We start from the raw sequence: 19332 nt of genomic DNA on the forward strand, positions 1-19332 counted from the left end.
CATGGTTAACACACAGCCTTAATGTTCTGGACTTTGCTTCTATTCTGAGCTCTGCCGTGAGCTTCTTGTGTGCCATGGGACAGGCCCAGCTCTGTCAGTTCTCACTTCTGAAGCTGCTGCCTCTCAGAGGGGGTACAGAGTCCCAGTGTTTGAGCCTTCCTGTGTGTGACCAGGGAAGAACATCTCATAGATTACACAATTACTTTGTATACACACACACACACACACACACACACACACACACAGCTTTCTGATGAACTAATGTAAAGAAGAATTCCCAGAGGAAGGGACTGTACATGAAAAACCAGCAGCGAAATCTTTGCTACACACTTCTGCCTCAGAGATTCATTCCTGTTGGAAACACGTTGGCACTGAAGATAAGCCATGGCCAGGAAAACCTTCAGGGGACATCAGGTAATGCTGGCAAGAAGAGATCTGATTCAAATGCAGGTGAAGACCATGGGAAGATAGAGTTTCAGCTGAGGCCTCGATTGTGTAACGCTCATCACCAAAACCAACCACTGCGGTAAAAGCTGTAACAGATTATTCGCAGCACCATCCAAAATGTATTGGTGTTGACTTGCACAAGGGCAGAATGGAGGGCAGGAGTGACTGGGGCCTGGGGCACTGGCCGTGCTCCTGCTGCAGAACCAGAGGTTTCCTGCACAGCCCTGGGAAGCTGCTCAGCTGCCTGCCACAGCTCCCATCTGTCACGCAGAGATACTGGGATGGTGTGAGAAGAGCAGGAGGAGGGTGAATGTATCACAGGCAAAGCATTCAGATGCCACACGTCTGAAGTGTCTTGTAGAGGTTCAGTGTAATCTGTTAGGTCTTTTCATATACAAATAAATGGATGTGTAGCTGTTGTTTTATCAACCTGCCTGCCCCAGATTTAGTCCTTCTTTTAGATTTAGTTGTCAGATTGTGTGCTTTTTACTTTACAAAGAAAAGTGGTTGTCATTATTCAGATGGTAACTATCTAACCACATCTGACACTCAGCACTGTCTGCTTGATACAGCATCTTTAAGTGATTTTTGGTGCACCAGTAATCTTTCCTGGGGAGGAGCGAGGCAGATGCTTGTGTAGTGCAATCAGACTGATGATGGGCAGAGGTGTTTCATAGTGAATTCATGTATTCCAGAGAAAATTTCAGATGCAGAAGTTTTTTCTTTAGAAAACCGGTCTGCAAAGTGTGCAATGGCATGCCTGTAATTCACTGGCACTTTCCCCTTTGCTGTGAGCGATGTGTTAGTCCCCACCACAGTAACCATTGCCCTAACTTGGGAGTGTGTAAGATCTCTGCTTTTTCTTTTTGCGTTCTGTCATTCAACTACTAGAAAACCCGGAGTCTGAAATCAAATGCAAATCTTTCCTTTCCTCCATGGTCAGGAGGAGTTTTTTTTTGAGCAGCTTTTCTCTCTCTCTGCAGAAGGAGCGGGCTGCTGGAAGATATTTTAGTTTGATTTATAGTTGTCTTCATCGTGTGTCTGAACTCAACAAATGCAGAGAGAAAAAGAGTGATCCAGGGCAGGGGGGGGAAATGTTCCTGCTTCCCCATGTTTTAGACGAGAGTGAATTTGCATGTTACAAATGAGCTGCAGTTCAGCAAGGGCAGCAATTTGCATCATAAAAAGCCATGCTCTGTTTTTAATTAGAACGACTTTTCATAGAAGGTGTGGTCATTTCTGCTCAGACAGGGTTTTACTAAACGTGAAGCATGTACATGCTCCAAAGCATTTTGCTCTAACACACCAGCAAAGCTGTGTATTCATCAGACTCATTCTTGATGCTCTGATTGACTTTATTCCAGATTTTCTGTTCTCTGCTGAGACCTTACGCCACTCCTTGGGTACGCTGCATGCTTCATTTCTGGGTTGCTACTATTGTGTGTTTGTGTCACGTTAGAACCAAAGTCCCGCAGCCACGTGCCAGAGTCCTGCTTTGCTAGGTGTGATATGAAAAAAGGACAGAAAGGTGGCCCTGCTCCCCAGGGCCTGTAGTCTGCTGGCAGGAAGGAGAAAGATTGTTGTACCAAGAAGCAGGTCTCCTGGGCTGTGTCACTGTTTGAAAATTCAGCCCTTTTTAAAGACTACTCTTCTCCCAGTAGTGGCTGTCCTGCCGCCTAAAAGCATGCAGAAGAAAACAAAGTGAGAAAAAGAGAAACTCATACATCTAAAATCAGCAGTGGAGGAAGGAAGAAATTGAATCAAGTGATTAAAACCATAGTTCCACTGGCACCTCTTTGTTCTCGAGCTCAGAAATCTGTAATTGGTGCAGTAAGTGCCCACAGGCAAGTTGTGTTACAAAGCATTTCCTGTTCAAAAGAACATGCAGACTCCATTAGGAGACCACGGGCACGGCCGCCAAGAACTGGCAGTGCAGGATGGGTACGTGGACCCTCTCTCGGTGTCTTCATGGGCAGGGCCCCACCAGGAACTGATGCACCGAGACAATAAACCTCGGTCTGCACCATTTGCTGCTGTTTGAAGACTTAATCAGTGTGCAGTTATCAGCAGAAAGCCCTTAGTTTTCAGAAGGCATCAAGTGATTCTCAGTGATGGTTCTGAAATGCTGGCAGAGTCACTTGAAAAAAAGAACTTGTTCATGCATTTAGGAATTGAAAGCTTCTAAACCACAATAAAGTCCTTTCCCAGACTTGCTGTCCATTTACTCCACGCTCATGGCATTCCTTAGACGGTCTGAATCACAGACAGCAGACAGCTCTTATAAAGAAGACCATAGACACCCATCTGTTGGGAGACATCTGCCAAAATGGGCTATATGTCTACTTTTATTCCTTCAATCCACTTTCAGTTTAAAAGGATGACAACAATAACATTTTTCAGTCCAGTGACACCATTCGTTCAGTGCAGAGGAACAAACTAAAATAATTCCACTGCAGAAAGCAGCAGGCAAGGCTTTTCCCCTGCTCTTACAGATGGGTGGAGTGGAGCACAGAGCTGCTGAGCGATTTGCCCAAGGTGATGCAGAATGCCACAGGTAAAATGGCAACTGGCCTGAGGGATCCCAGGCTGCCGGGTCCCCGAGCCACGACCTGTGCACAGGTGCAGGGATAGCAACAAGACAGTGAAGGCACGGCCTGGGTGTGAACCACAGCTCACGTGCACCAACAGGAGGAATGGCAGAGCTGCTCTCTCCTCTTTGTCTTTCCAGCAAACTCGCTCTTTTCTTACTGTATATCTGTGTATACTGTCCACTTTCTAGAAGGGAATGATTGACTGCTGGCAGGGATACATGACCTATCTCTGAGAACAGGTGTGGCTGTTAGAAACACCCTCATTTCTGAGGGCACAGCCTGGAGAAGGAGCAAAGCTGTTGTATACGCAAGAGCAGGGTGTAAGAAAAATGGGTCGGGGTCTTCCTGTCAGCTAGGGGTGGTGACAGTGAGTGTTCTGCACAGAAAGTCTTTCGGTTCAGTCGAAGTCATAACTGTTCTGACAACATTTTTTTTGAAATGGAGGCTGCTGGAAATGAGAAATGTGAAGATAGATAGGAAACGGCTTGTAACAAAGCGGGGAATGGGGCTAGCTCCTGGAGCCGAGTGTGCCATTATGCGTTGAGCCGGAGGAGTACTTTCTGGAAACCTTTCACAAGGCTTGTCTTAGGCAGCTCACCACATAACTGTGCTGGTTGAGGTGGCTGATTCTTTTTCTTTTGCTAACACAGCTATTATGGTAAGAGCCCTTGTACAGACACAGCTCTGTTGGTGTAAAAACGCTGCAATCAGCACGTCTGGTGCCAAGGGGGGAAGCGCCACCAGCTGCTTCGCGGAAGGGTTCTGTACCAGCACGGCCGTGGCTGCACAGGCAGGGTTTCATCAGCAGCACCAGTGCCTCTCAGCTGGCTGAACTTGTAGAGGTAGCTGCAGCCCATGTCATAGAGTGGATTCTCATATAGACAGTAATTGCATGAGCTCAGCTTTGTACGCTTACCACCTCAAAATGAATCCTGACGCCATTAGTTCCTGCGAAGATGATGCAATGTGCTGGATCCATTTATTAGACAGACGTGTTGCTGGAGGGAACTGTACCCCCCTGAGACCTACACCAGCAGCTACGTGTGCTCTTGTCCTCACGGTGTATCCTGTTATCTCCCCTTTAAGATCAGTGCTTTGTAATTGAGTGTAAGCATAACCAGCGATCTGCTTTGCATTGACATGGCAGCTCAAAGGTTTTGATAATTCTTTGCAATTTCACTGTGAGTCTTGGAATATTGATAGTGATTTAAAGTCCCTATGCAGGCAACTGCAGCAAAATATGAGATATTTTTTCTTAGTGATCATTTCAAGTTTGATCCAAGAAAAGCAGCAAAACATAAAACTATGACCGTGTCTTGGTCTTTCCAATCCAGGCAGGCAAAAAGAATGCAGCGGGGATTGACTGCCCCATTTTAAAACCAGTCCCATGGTTATTAGATGCAGGAGTCACGAGCCTTCAGCGCCTGCGTTTGGCGTTGATGCTCTTCATAGTTTCATTTGTTACAAATGGTGTTAGCATTAAGAATGTGTGAAAGTGAGGGATGAAAGGCTAGGGATGCTTTCTCCCCTGCAAGCCCAGTGTGATGGGAGGATTCCCGTCCTGCTGTGTGGGTGAGGGTACAGGCAACCGTGCTTCTGAAATCTTGCAAGCAGCTGTAAAGAGCCTCGTTGCGTTGGAAAGTTTGGCCAACATCTGTGCATTTCTTTAACTGTTGTGAAATAAGATGCCTGGCCAAAGTTACCATCTTAAAGATACACAGCCTGTTTGTGGTGCAAACTGAAAGCCAGTTGCAAAGCCTTCTGCCATAGAAGAATAGCAGAGTTCCCAGCATTTTCCACACCGGGGGCACTGTTGCAGCTGAGGGCAGTTGCTGGGGCACCTGTGGCCCATGAAGCTTTTTGTCTCTCACAAGAACAAAGCCCTGTCGGTGAATAATACAAAATTCACTTCCACTTGCTTTTCATACTTTATTTCTTTAAAAATATCCCTATTTATAAATCCTTAGCAATTTAAAATAAAAAGGACGAACCATCTGCATTTCCTGTCAAAGGCAATTTTCTTACACAAACTCTGAACAGTCTGAGCCGCTTTTCTGCCCAGCAGAAGCTGGTATGGCCTCACGCTACCAGATCACTCCATAGTGCTGGTTACTCACCAGTTCCAAGAGACTTCTATGCTCTAACTTGGATGCAGTGTGCTTTTGGAGGAATTTTAAAAGCAGACTGGACGCATGCAGAAGACAATCCTGCATTGGCTATGAGAGGCACTAAATGACCTAATAGGTCATTCCTACTTCTGCGATTTGAAAAACAAGCAGCACATCTGTAGTCATGCCAGCAGGGACGTCAGAGATAGGGGAAAGAAAGCAAATGGTCGAAGACCGTGAAGTTCCCAGCATGCTAGCTTCTAATGTGAGTGTTCAGCCAGCTGCTAGCTGTCACAGTCTCTCTTTTTGTAATATAACTTTTTCTGTGTTTGCCGAGAAGAAGCCAGAGAAAGGTAAAAGCCAACCTAAAATGTATAAACAATGCAGTTGTGTCTGAATCATCACCCCAAGTCCCCGTGCTTCAATTTTGCAAGCACAGAAATCCGGGCGTATATCCAGCTGTGAATTTCACAGATGGATCCTCTCTCTAAAAGGGGTCTGTGCAAAAACCTAAATCCAAGTACTCCCAGCTTTGGAAGCTGTCCCGTTCTTCAGTGTAGGTGCGCGTCTACTACAAATACTACAGTCTGTTTGGCAGTTAAAACTCTGACCTCTCTGTATTCACATGACCAATGGTCTGATAACATTGACTTTGAAAACTTGGACCTGAGTTAGATTTAAGCAGTGGATTATGTTAGATATAAAGGAGTTAATTCTTCAGCTACTATGACCTAGAGCAAAAGCACTGAGGATCAAAGGACTTCAGGGGTGATGCCCGTGTGACTCAGCAGAGCAACGTTAATTGACTAAGTGAGAAACTGGTCTAATACTCTCCATCTCCCTGCAGGTTCTCTTAATCCACACAGTTCCCATTTTAATCAAGCCACGTCTTTTTGTGGGTTTTTAATTTGGAAACTGTTTGCCCTCCAAAGCAGACTAAAATCTGCCCTCAGCTGAACAAACACAATTTATTTAGAGTGAAATTGTCATTGAACTGGATTTAGTGAGAAGACTATTAGTGGCTTCTGCCCATGGACACTAGAGAGATAGGTTTGCATCTGCGGGAGAATTTTCCCACGTGGATAACTGGCAGGTGTCACAGGGAAGGTCCCGTCCCGCGCTATGGGCACGCTTTGGATCATGGCAGGGGGAGGTACTCGGCAGACCTGGTGTGCACCAGGGAGCACAGCATGACAGGGAGATCTCACAGCTGTGAGGGACAATCAGGTGGCACTGTATCGCGTCGTCCTTTTTCAGCGCTTCTGTTGATTTGCTCTTCCTTTGTGCAAGGATGCTGAGCCTTCATTTTTAACATGCAGAGGATAATTTGGAGCAGGGCAAAAGCGCTAAATTAGAGGAGTGTGAGCTTGCAATCATTCCCTGATTATCTCTGCCAGGGGAGCCTAGTCAAAGATTCCCAAATGGTGGTGTGGTTTGGTGCAGTTTCTTACTGATGAATGATTTCATCATTCATGAATGAATCAAGTCAAACGTAGGACAAATAGTGAGACACATGAATGACTCTTATGACATTTGCAATGTCTCAATTGGTGCTGATTTATTTAGGTGGTTTCTAAGTTTCTTAGGAAAGAGTGAGAATGACTAAATGAAGGGGGAGCCACTTCAAAAGAAGGGGAGTCAATGGTGAAAGTACTGTGACAGTTAAACTCCCCTGGGTTCAGTATCTGTCATTATGAGCAACGCGGCGTTGGGGATGTTGTAAGAGCCCAGCTCCAGGAGACTTGGTAGCCCCATGGCCGGAGAAAGCAGAGTCTTGCACCCGGCACTGCTCTCCTGTCTGGTCAGAAACTTCCCACTGCCTGGGGGATGCTCACAGCTCCCTGGGGTTTCCTGTTCCCATGGGGAGGTGGCAGGCTCTGAAGGCGTCCGTGGAGGTGCTGGTGCTGAGCGGTTCCTGCCCTCAGATGTTGTGAGCATGGAGTGGGTGCATGGCTTCAGTCATTCGAGTCACAGGTCTGCCCCACCACCCAAAAATAAGGCTCAGCGTTTCTGTAGGTAACGGTCACTGCTTGAGGAAGCTGTCCTAATGGCTTAGGTGTGTCTCTCAGTTCAAGTCCTTGGATATGAAGTAACTGTGTATTTGTACAAATTGATGTTTGCTAAAGGCTGGAAATTGTCTGAAAACATGGGCACTGGGCAGGTCCACAGAGCAAACTGGTAGGGCTTGAATCAGACAAGGAGCAGAGCAAGTAAGAGGAGACTTCTGAGATTTATTGTTTTTAACTACACTATGTTTTGTGTCTTTTTTCTTTAAAATTACATTGGTTTTTCCTTGTCTGGTTTCTTCTTTACACATATGCATTGGCTTTTAGTGGGATGCTGTCTTCTTCCTTGGAATGAGTACCGAGGTCCTGGCAGCCAGCAGACAGGCCAAGGGGGCTGTCATGAGGAGGGCTGGCTTGGAGGAGGAGTACTCCTCTAACCTATTCTGTCATGCAGAAAAGCATCTCTGCTCTTCAGAAACCACCACTGAGTGCGAGTGGCTGTGCTCAAGGCTAGAAGAAACCTCTTTTGCTTGCGACATTCTTGATGGGCAGCATCCCCCAGCAGTGCAAACCAGCTAGCCCTTAATCACAGTTAGACTGTAATATTTACAAGCGTTTTGTCAGGTTGTGGTCAATATAAGAAGACATTCATTTCCTCCCGCGCGTGCAATGAGAGATGTGTGCAGCCGACGGCTGGGCTCTTGCAGGAGGCTCCTGCTGCCGCACACGCTGCACTCAGGTGGCTCTGAGGGCAGGAACGGGAGCGGTTAGTCAAGGGCAGCGCCAGCCCCGGCCTCACTGCAGAGCTCGCTCTGCTCACTGTGTGTCTGCACCAAAACCTCTCGAGGCTGTCCCTCTTCAAGGCGCACGCTGCCTTCAGCCAGCTGACAGATGCACAGCGATCCGGGGAGTCCCTGGCTGTGGCACACGGGCAAAAATGCTTTGGCAGACAGAGAAGTGAGAAAATTAACTTTCTTGTCTTCCGAAAGCAGTGCGCGCCATCATGCCTGGATAGACAGAATTTGTTTTGATAGCAAAACAAGTTCTATGGAAACCATTGTGAACCCTGCAGTGAGGCTGCCCAGGAGAATTGGGGAAAGCCGCTTTTGTTTGTTGTGCTTGGCACCGTTCTGCTCTGGATGAAGATGCTTTAATTTTGTGGGGAGACCCAAGAGAGCATTCCTCTTTTTCCATACCAGAAAGCCTTCCAAGATGGCATAAGCGTCCCCTCTTTCCAGCTGCTCCTTTCCAAACACACTGTGCCTCCTAAAGATAGTCTTTACAGTGGCTGGGGCTGGTGGAAAACATGAAGCCTGCATGGATTAGCACAGGAATTCATTTGGGCTGACGAATTGGGTTTCCCTCTATAAACAGCACTAGTGTTTTCATCTTCTGGACAGCACAGCAAACTTCACGTCCTCTTGCTCCTCAGCCCGCCTCTCCCACACTGCATGCATCCAGCAGCCTGGTAACAGACACACGAGGTCCTGCTGGTGGGGGATGGAAAAGAGCAGGCCTTCAGCGAGGCATTCCCGGCTGCCCCCCTTCTCAGACAGGTTTTTTCCTACCATTTAAAGAGATAGTGTGGTTATTTTGTTTTCTTGGTTTATTTTTGTTTCCAGGTAAAAGGGGAAATTAAAGTAATCCCTTCTCCTCTGGTTTAGTGACCTTCCAAGCAGCCCACACAGTATATTTGCACATTTACTTTGCAGCTTTGTTTGTCTTCGGCTATGATACACTTATCATCTGCAGGAATCTGGGATTCTCTAAAGAGGGTTTTGTCCGCAGACTTTGGTCTTTTTCTTTGCTCTTATCCCAGTATTTCTCACGTTGGTTTGCAGGATAGTGCTGAGTTTTGTAGCCCCTCGCAGACCCCGTGGGTCAGAGTGGCCAAGGAGCTGCGCTGGGATCCCAGCTCCTCACCCCTCCATCCCTCCCCACTTTCTCTCCCTGCTGTAAACCCTCCACCAAGCCCTTCCCTAGCACTCTTCTAAATGCCTCTTCTGCAACAAATGCACTTTTGTAGAGCTTATGCTTTCTTTTGTGGGTAACTGGGGTTATTAATCACCTATCATTGTTTCCCTCATTGCTCGGGAGGGGAATGACATGGAAGTGCCAGTGTCAGGCTGCACTGAGCGGTGGTTCTGTCTGCCTGACTGCTCAGTCATGGATGACTTCATCCAACTTCCTGAGCATGGAATTAGAGTTGTGCAGACAAGAACTGGAGACTTGGGATTCAGCTGTCAAATGGAAGAATAATTTAAGAAATAAAGCCCCATCACCTGTTAACCTCACTTAATCACTGTAAAACCCAAACCCTGTTAAAAGTTCTTTCCTTGGAGGTAAGTCTCAGTGCTCTCTCCTCCCCTTTAAGGCTCTCTGGCGCTGGCTGTCCTCTAGTAGAGGGTGCTCCGGGACTGAGGGAAAGATGAGGGCATTATTGTGGTCTTGAGGCCAACTTTGCAGAACTGCAGTAGGCATGGGAGAAATGCAATGGAAGAAAAGTGAGGGCATCACCCACACTCATGAATAACCTGCCCTGTTGTTGCATCATGGCCTTTTTACTGATGACTTAGATGATAGTATGGAATTTTTTTTTAAAAAAGACAAAACTCAAGGGAAGCAGAGAAACTGCAAGCAGATAGAAATGCCATGGTGTTTTGCAAGTTTATCAGTCTACATTGTATTTATTGTGCTGCATTTCGTGGTATAGGCATTGCCATACATTCAGAAAAAGCAGATGATGTTGGAGTCAAGATGCAGTCAGCTGCAACTAAGATGTTTTCTCTGCCACATTGTTTGCTGTAGATACCTGTTTGTGCAGGTCCTGACCACCCCCACTCTCCTCTGGTACAGTTATGATGGAGTTCCCATAAGGGTGGTGAGGAAGCTGTCCCCAGGGCCCCAAGGGGGAAGGTTCTGGCCAGGACACGGACTGTCCTGCAGAGCTGCGTTAAGCAGGCTCACTGAGGTTTTGCAGCTGGAGCATCAGCCATGCTGAACCACACGAGGCAAACAAAACCCATCAGATTTCCAAAATACTAACAGCTGGATGCAGATGACATTACAGATTAAAGAAAAAAAAAAAAAAAAAAAAAAGAAAAAGCACAACCAAACAAACTATGCTCGAGTTACTCTCTCCCCCTTCTGATGTTGCCCCATGCAGCAGCAGGGCCAGACCAATTCCCTTGTACAGGCAGTGAACAAGAAATGCAGTGTTTCTGGGGTGCCCCATTGAGGAGAAGATGGGAAAATCCCCACCAGAGATGTCCAGCCTCTAGAACCATAAAAATTGCTTCTGTCTGTAGACACAAGGCTGCAGCCCTTTGCATCTTTAGATCCTGCCGATCTCAGCCAGGGTCAGCAATGACCAAAGCCTCCCTGCAGCCTCAGCTGGCTGTTGCTAATACAGTGGTGATTTACAGCCCAAGTATGAGCTGTGCTTTTAGTCTCAGTGCTGTTTACAGCTACACCTGGAGGAAGCCAGCGAGGAAAGCGCCCAGCGTCACTGGCAAGGCAGGGGAGCACCCTCCATGCCCGCAACTACTCAAGGATGCTGGCATCTGGCAGGGCTGTGGGATGAACTGCTCCCTGTCCTGGGGGGTGTCAGCAGCAGGCAGTTGTCAGCTCTGGAAGGCTCTGGTCGCCCTCTTCCAGAACCCACTGTAGCCTGAGCCTGCTCTGAAGTCACTGTGGCTTTGCCACCTGCTTAAACCTGCACGAGATTTATCTTCTTGGCTGCAAAGTGGGAAGACCCAGCCTCTTGAGTAGATCACTTCCATTTCTAGGTCTCTTGAGGGGGTGGTTTTGTAGCACATAAAATCTTCTCTCCCCTTTACTGAGTACCTGTGTGTTTTCCTGTCGCTGGGCTCAGGTTGGCAGCATGGTGCAGTGTCACTGTGTGCTGGCAGCAGGGAGGTCACATCATGGTGCTGCACAGACACACTGTGAGCCTTTCTCACGGCGATGCTGCAAGGAGCGTGCAGGAGGCAGCGTGCCCCACCAACAGATCAGCCCTTGTACAAGAACTGTCCCTTCTCTGGGCATCCCAACAAACATCCCCCGGTTCCTTCTGTAGGACTTCCTTTGTCGTCGGTCACCAGAGTTTATTCCACCTTCTGTGTCAGGGAAATGTCAGTACAGCTGAGGCCAGGTTCTGAGAGGTGATGTCTGCTTGTGTCTTTGTGTATTTTTTTTTAATTGGACAGATATCTCATCCACGGTGATTTAATTGAAAGTTACCTACCAAAATACCTTTTAAAATCTGGCCTTGCAGAAGATACCGGTGGCTTCATATGGTTTCATTACACTGTGTGTGTATTAGCTGGGGCATCTCATTCGTGTTGGCAGTCACTCGCCTTCTGAGACCCCTCAGAAAGACTTGCAGTGATCTTGGCCTTCAGATTTGCTACTGCTGCATCTTCCAGCTGTCCGTGGCTAGTTCCCCAACTGCAAGACAAACAGTGTTCCCATTCAGTCTGTGTTCCTAGCTGAAGGAATGGCCTGCCAATTGCTTTTGAATGTGTTCTGTAGTCAGATGAGATCACATCACACCACACATAAGAAAGTTTTATCTTTATTTTAGGCAAGAGGCTGTTTTATCATAGTGCGGTTCCAAAGCCTTCGTCGTTGGCTTGGAATTCACCCAGGAAGCGTAGCAATGGATGGTTAAATGCAAACTAATGGGTTCAATATGAGCTACAGACGCAGAGCTCGTGAGCTGGCTGTGCAAACTCGTGTATAGAGGAGAATGTTGTCATACAGCTGATGAGAACTTGGGAAGGATTAGGACAGTCTTGCTAGGTACTTGCAGCATGCCCCTGAGACGCCGCATTGAACAGAGCATTTTGTATCCTGCCTGGCTTGTCTGGGGATGCACACAGCTCAGAGACCTCACAGTTGGAAAATTGGGGATGGCTCATTAGATCTTGGGAAGAACGCCCTAGGGCAGTATCTTTGGGTCGCTGTTCCTACAACTTGATCTGCAATTGAGATGGAGGTCTGCAAATAACTGAGGGCTCATTCCTGAACAAATGTAGGTTATTGTTATTGGGATGAGGTTGGGAATTGCCCAGCCTCCATAGTTCTGGCTGCACTCCAACTAAAGATAATCACTTCAACAACCACTGGATATGGAGGAGCTCAGTTCTACTTCTGGTGACTTGTATCCCCTCTTTTCCCCCTTCTCCTTTTTTTCTTCTCATACTGAGAGCAAAAACTTTATCGTTCATGCTGTTGACTCAGATTGAAAGTTGTATGTCTATGGATGATGCATATACATTTTTCTGATGCTCTCAGGCTATTTACCGTCAGAGGTTCTCAGCCTTCTTGAGGTGAGATGCAAAGTCAGTTGCAGTGTCTGCTCCACAAACTCTTCTGCACTCCTTTTAGTTATAGGTGTCTCTTCGAATTAGTTCTCCCTTCCAGTTCATCATGGTCTGATCTGTGCATACACTCCATAGTATTATTATTATCATTATACTTTGGTATAGTAAAAACCCCTTGTGGATGAGATCTTCTTTGTGACAGATGCTGTCTTGACTCCAAAGGAGAAAATCCTGCCTCTAAGGGCTTGCGGTTAAAGAGCAAAATAAAAGCCAGCAGATGGATGTGGGCAGACAGGCAGCGCCTTGTGTATGGCACCTCCTTGACATTTTTCTGTGTGAATTGTAACACTGTCAATATCCACTTAAATATATTGAGTGGTCTGGATTCTCTCCAGTGAACTTGGGACTTGTAGCTTTAAAGAGTTATTTGTTCTGTTGTCCTGGAGGGCCATCACCAAGACCCACAGATCTTTAGCCATGCCCATACCATTCTGTTGCCTGCAGAGGCAGCTCCTGTTAGTAGTGCTCTGAACAGAGCTCACCACTTGATGCAAAGGCGGAAGGTCCTGCACCAAGCAGGCATTTGCTGAAGGATGTAGAGTTATGATAGAAAAATAATGTGTAATACAGAATAATACGTAAGAGTAACTTAATATGTTCCCATTCTCAGTGTTTTTCCCCTAAGAACCAGGTACCTACCACCCAAAATCCTCTTTAAAATAAGGTACATAAGAAACATATGCCTTCTTCACACTCAGTGTTCTTAAGTGGTTTGTGAAAGTAAAGTAACTGCAAGCAGAAGGATATTGGCATGCTCGTTGCCTAGGAAAGCTTAGTGCATCTCAAAACTGTTCATAGGCCACGTGTGCGTCTCTCCTGCTGCCTCGGGACAGTGGTTGTCTGCTGGCTATTTTCTCCTTAGAATCAGCTTCAACATTCAGACACGTTCACAAGGAAACCTAGTCTGCTGGAGAGGAGCAGATTCTGCACGAATCCGCAAGCCTTGCAAAGTTAGGACACACCAGAAGATAAGATGCCAGAGAATCAGAGCCAGTAAATAGTTCTCTGGATTAATAGACATAAGTACTAGTGCTCAAGGGAGGAAAATAGATTACATTATTGACTGCTCATCCCCTGCAAAACTGCCTGAAGGGGAGGGTAACACGGTTTGTTTCCCCTCAATTAAATATTTGCTAAATGGCTCGTTTCCCTTCAATTAAATATTTGTTCTGGTAATTCCTTTGTGACAGAAATATAAAAAGCAGCAGCCCTGCCTATCCCTGTTACTTTCAGCTAATCCTGACCATGCTGTAACTGTTCTTTAGTTCCTACCCCCCAGTTATTTCCTGTAAAAAAAGATAGCTTTCTCCCATCCATTCTTTTTTCTCTGTTTTTTAAACATTTCACTGAATGACTCACATCACCTCTCAGTAAATAGGTTAAATCTAGGAGAATGATGAAACTGCAAAGTGACATGTGAATAAGCAGCGCTATCGCTTGCGTGCCTTTCCTGCCAGCCGCTGCTATTTAGAGGCACTGCGGTGTCTGTTACAGATTTCATTAGTGCTCAAACCATGAGGTGCAAGCTGCTGTAGGAAAAATTCATCACCAACCTCCTTTGGTTTTGCTGTTTTTAATCTAGAAGAAATATGTATTAGTACCAAGTGGCATTGCTTTTCTCAGCAGTTATGTAGCCAGTTCACGAGGACCGGGGCACACAGAAGTAGATGTGAGCACAGCTCAGCCCGGTGCTTGGCAGCAGCCACAGGGTTCAACCAGGAGGTAGGAGTGAGAAAGCAGAGACTACTGCCTGGTATTTCTTCAGGCTCGGTCCATCAGTGTAGCATTTCTGTATTTGTTTAGCCAACTAATGCTGTTTAAGAAAATGAACTCTATCTCCTTCTGGTATCAGTTTTTGTATATTTATTTACGATGCGAGTCTTCTGCTTGGAATATTTTGCTTGGTCTCATTGCGCATTAACTAAAGCCGAATACAAACTTCATCTTTTCTCAGTAACTTACTATCAACTAGAGAGAGCCAACTGCATGACTCAAACACGTGTCCTTCCCGTACAGTTTCAGCCAAAACTCTCTGGCATCAGAGTATTGCAGAATGAAAGTCATATCTAAATATATGTGAGCTGAAAGAAAGTCAGTTAAAAAAAGACTTTGTTATGGAAAACTACTACAAACCAAACCCACGGTGGCCTGGAGTTCCTCATCACACCCAGGCTGATCTAGTTTTCCACTTTCAAGGTACACTTTCCAGAGTGGCTACTGACACTCACAGAAGAGCTGCACAGAGCTGTCAGGCCCTGCTCCAGCCCCTTAGTGCCTTGCGTAGTGGCTGAGCAGGCTGAAAAGGTTTACCTAGGAACTAAACAGAACATCTGTCATCCTTTTAGCAAGTTTAGTACCGGAAAGTATACCTCTCTCATAGCCAGCTGATACGGATACTGCCTCCAAAACATAGACAGGGTTCGCACCTATCTTACAATCTTCAGATTAAAAAAATGATATCTATGTAGCAAAAATCCATCAAGCAAACAGGAAGTCACACTCAGGAGCACAATTAGTTCTTTCTTTTGCTGCTCTAGTCCCCAGTGCAGAATGAGAAAGCCAAGGCATGTGTGCGTACATCCTGCAAATATCGCATAACCCGTTCCCAGGAGACAGCGCCTAGAAAGCACAGCGGTTTCTAATAGATTGACACAGGGGTTCTGTGGAATTAAGTAGCAGGAACCCACACAGATGGCACCTGATCAACCTTATGGTCCCTTCCTTCAGCTCACCAGAACACAATGTTTGACACACTGCCCTGGAGGAACAGGTGCCATTTGTAGGCATGCACTTTTTGCACTTCTGGTTTCAGCCCCCTTGTTATGGGGGTCTCCATAAACTGGTCTAGCAGGGAATTCAGCAACCCGTTAACACCCGGTTCTCTTCTTACTGATTAATTGTGTCCTCTGGCCATGGAAGTATAGTGATTTTTTACTAATCACTTACAGGTTCAGATGCAATTTATTACTGATTTACAAGATTGTAACTATTTGTATAACAAGCTGAAGTGAAGCATGGCAGAACAGGACAGGCACCCTGCAGCTCAATGCATGGCATGCGGTGCAGGGAGAGCAGCAAAGATTTCCCATTATCTCCACCCATGCACCCTGCTTTGCTTTGTATTGCTGAGGAAACATTTCCTGGAGGGAGCAGTCTGCAGAGTAACAATTCCTACCCAAGGATTATGTGTGAATAAACAAAGGCAGAGGGATGTCTGTCTGAAAGGAGCTGCCTGCTTCTCCCAGCATTACTCAGCATCTCCAGCACATGGCCTCCCCGGGGGGAGGTCTGCTCCTCAGTCTGCTGGCTTTGGGTGCCACAAAATGAAGTCAGGATCCATCATGATTTTTGAAGTGCTGTTTGTTGGTTCAGTTTTGATCACCCTAATAGAAATCCAGGCTGGACGGGGCTTTCAGGAACCTGGTCTAGTGGAAGGTGTTGCTGCCCATGACAGAGGGGGGGGCAGAACTAGATGATCTTGAAGGTCCCTTCCAACCCAAACCACTCCATGGTTCCATGATTCTATGAAATACTCAAGACTTAACTTTCAGAGATAGTGAGTGCTCCAGCCTTGATTGATGATTATGGGTTTAGAGATGTTTTGTTGGTGTCTTACATTGCTCATTCTGTGCAGGTCGTCATCACTTCAAGCTCTTTTTTCTGTTAGTTAAGCATGAGGAATTTAAGTCCCCCAAGCGTGACCTTCACAGTCTTTCAGCATTTTTCAGCCTTAGGTAGACCTGGGCTAGATCTGGTCCTCTATGGGGTATGCTGGACTTGGCCAGAGCCCCATGGTGAGATAGTGGCACTGCAACACCCCCAGCTGCAGAGTCCCACTGTCCCACCATGCATTAGTCACTAGATCATGCTTTTTCCTCACAGTTTTAGCACACGTGTTGCACAGCAATAGGCCTTTGATCTTTTCTGCAAGCAAACTGTACAGTGAAAGCTCTCAGAAAATCCTTAATCTCTGGGGTGGTGTCACAGACAGGTTCGTGTTTTGAGTGTTTCCCTCTTGATACTTTTGACATACAGTGCATTTAGGACACTGGGTGGTTATTTTTAGCAGAAATGCTAAATGCTCTTTTGCTGCAGACGCACCCAACTTCCTGTTAAAGATTTCGGGTAACATAGATACCAATTCTTTTTTCGCATCTGTAACGCTACAATGTGATGGAAGGTACAGCAGTAAGAGCAGAGTGGCACAAACCTAGGCTGCAGCAAATGAAAACAAGCCCAAATACAGCAACCGTGGACACAAAAACAAAGAAAAACTGCTTACCTTCAGAAGGCCTCTGGTAGGCAGAGATCTCCAGCAGCATCCCTGCACCTCCACTGCCAACCATTAAATGAGGTCTGGGCAGGGGTGGATCCTGGCTCCAGCCCTTCCGGTCACTCAGACACATTGCATGCACCTGAGCTCCCCTGGGCTGGCCCTGCCTTCCCACCAGGTGCTCCATCACTGCTTCAGGCCCTGACTCAGCAGTTTTGCTACAGCATCTCACTCTAGAACCACATTGAAATGTATGGAGAGGATATTCAAATGTTATGACTGAAATCCAGATCCTGCAAATCACAGAGAGTTTAGCTATTGATTTCAGTTGGGACAGGCTTTAGCCAAAAATATGCATTTTATTTAGATTCTGTTTTCCATCAGATATCTATATTATGACATTGAATTCGTGGAATGATGCTGATGAGTTCCAAGTCTATTGAAACTGCTGTAGCATGCATCCACCGTGGGACTCAAATCAATCTGGAGCTCTCTTAGTTTGGGATCAGTAACTTCTTCCAAGTTCTTCCAACTTCTTCCATCTTCTTAAGCAACGGAGATGGCATGATTGCTGTTGAGCTGGGTGGTGCTAAAGCAGTTTATAGTTTACACAGATTTCATAGATTGCAAACAGGACAAAAAAGTTCCAGGATGATTCTACTGACATTATTTCAATACGGAATAAAAACTTCTAGAGTGGCGGACGTGTAATGAAAGTAAAACCTCGCAGCTGAACACCTCTTGGCAGTTGCATGTCCCAGTTCTCCAGAAAAAGCCTTTCATTGCTGTTGATTTATGAGAACACCTCCCCCCCGCCCTCGTATTTTCCCCCAGTTTGTTGGATTTGGGCTTCTTGTGCCCGATACACCTAAGTTTGTATTTACCAGTCAATTAGTTGCTCTGCTTGCATGTGCAGAGGCTGATTTTCCAGCATGCAGAGTATAAAATAGGCTGTGAGCTGCGTGGTAGGTTCCAGTGTTTGATACGTGGCTGCGCAATCCAAGGCAGCCAACTAAAATATTTCTCTTCTATATATAGTCACCTGAAATCCAGCAGCAAAGACACTTCTGAATCTTGTACTCAAGACTGGCTTAGTTCTTAAGATGTACTTTTTCCTCCTTATTATTGGAATACTTTTTAAAATTTCCACGTGGTTTTCCAGGAAGTGCCAAATGCTTTCATGATAATTTTGAAAGAAAACTATAAAGATGAGACAAAAAAAAAGCATCAGAATTTTAAATATCGCCATTTGATGAGAAAAAAATCACTTTATTTGTGTTTGAAGGAAAGACCCGAACTTTCCTAACTCCTTTAAGCATATCTTTCCTGTTCTTTACAATTAAAGCAAGGTCTAATTTACACAGCCACTGTGCTTAGATCTCTTATTTAAAAGAAAGGACTGACTTCTGGTCTGGCATAAATGTGTCACGTTTTATTTGGGCCACGAGGATGATCCCATCAGAGAGGTTTGTGAAAGGCAGCGCCTGGTCTTTGACCTGGCTCAGGAGATGCACTGGCCTCCTGCGCCCCTGAGGCCTCAGACCAAACTGCCAGCATTTATCTTCTGTATTGTGACCAGTGCAGGTGTGTATTTTTTTTGCATACTTATTTTTAGATAATATCAGTTGAGAAAAGAGGGGAAAAAAGGTAAAACCTAGTGCTGGATCTGAGCGAACAGGAAGGTCAGCGGTAAAGTTCTGCCTTATGTACTGTATATGCTGAAATGTCCTTTTAATAAATTAAAACACAAAATGAAAGAGTAGCTGAACACTAACATTTGGCCTTGCAACATAGGTCAAAGGTTACTTTTTTTTCTCAAAAATGGTTTTGCAAATCTTTTTCAGAGCTGATAGATACACACCTTAGCTGGATACAAAACATTATATGAGAAAGAATGACTGATCTTTGATCCAAGCAATCAAAAAGAAAGGTAATTGGTATTTTTCTCCCTTTTCTCCAGCTGTGTGTTTCTCTTAACCTTTATTTATTTATTTTTTCAATTAAAAAGTCATGCCCCTTTTTATTTGGCTTACAGAGTTTAAAATCTCACTTCATTTAATTTTTTTCTCATTCTTTTTCTTCCCCACATGTGTACCACAGAGCTGTCCTAAGTTAGCTGGGCCTTGGTGGGCAGGGAAGGAGAGACGGGGCTGTGCATGCGGGGCTGAAGCATCCTGCTGCTCCCAGGCAGCAGCAAGGACATGGTTTGCCTGCTCACATCTTCATGGCACCCTAAAAGCTCAGGGTTCAACTTTCCTCTCCAGTCCCTGAAATGCCATCAGGCTCTCTCCCCATGTCTTGTGCTGCCTGCATGTAAAACGCTTCTTGGCCATATTAGCAGAGCAAATGTGGACTACCTGGGATCGCTGCCCAGCAGGGCGGTGCAGGGAGGAACCCATGGAGGTCACCTTTGCCTCCAATGGGACCCTCACTTTTGCAGGATCCTAAAACCCCCGACACTGCCTCAGATACAGTGCAGCGACAGCATTGACTCCATTGGTGTTATTCCAGACACATATG

General features: G+C 45.9%; 1 protein-coding gene across 8 annotated transcripts in view; it reads left to right on the forward strand.

Annotated features, from left to right (window-relative positions):
• The window catches only part of NFATC2 (nuclear factor of activated T-cells 2), a 102244-nt gene that overhangs the window by 74091 nt on the left and 8821 nt on the right, over positions 1 to 19332 (forward strand). Inside the window, exon 10 of one of the 8 annotated variants that reach the window (XM_021416260.1) lies at positions 18657 to 18742. The exons of the other annotated variants lie outside the window; for them this stretch is intronic. Coding sequence (XP_021271935.1) covers positions 18657 to 18700 — 44 coding nt within the window. The 3' untranslated portion in view covers positions 18701 to 18742. The remainder of the gene's footprint in view (positions 1 to 18656; positions 18743 to 19332) is intronic. 8 annotated transcript variants of the gene reach the window in all.

Source organism: Numida meleagris, chromosome 19, assembly GCF_002078875.1.
Source record: "Numida meleagris isolate 19003 breed g44 Domestic line chromosome 19, NumMel1.0, whole genome shotgun sequence".
NCBI lineage: Eukaryota > Metazoa > Chordata > Aves > Galliformes > Numididae > Numida > Numida meleagris.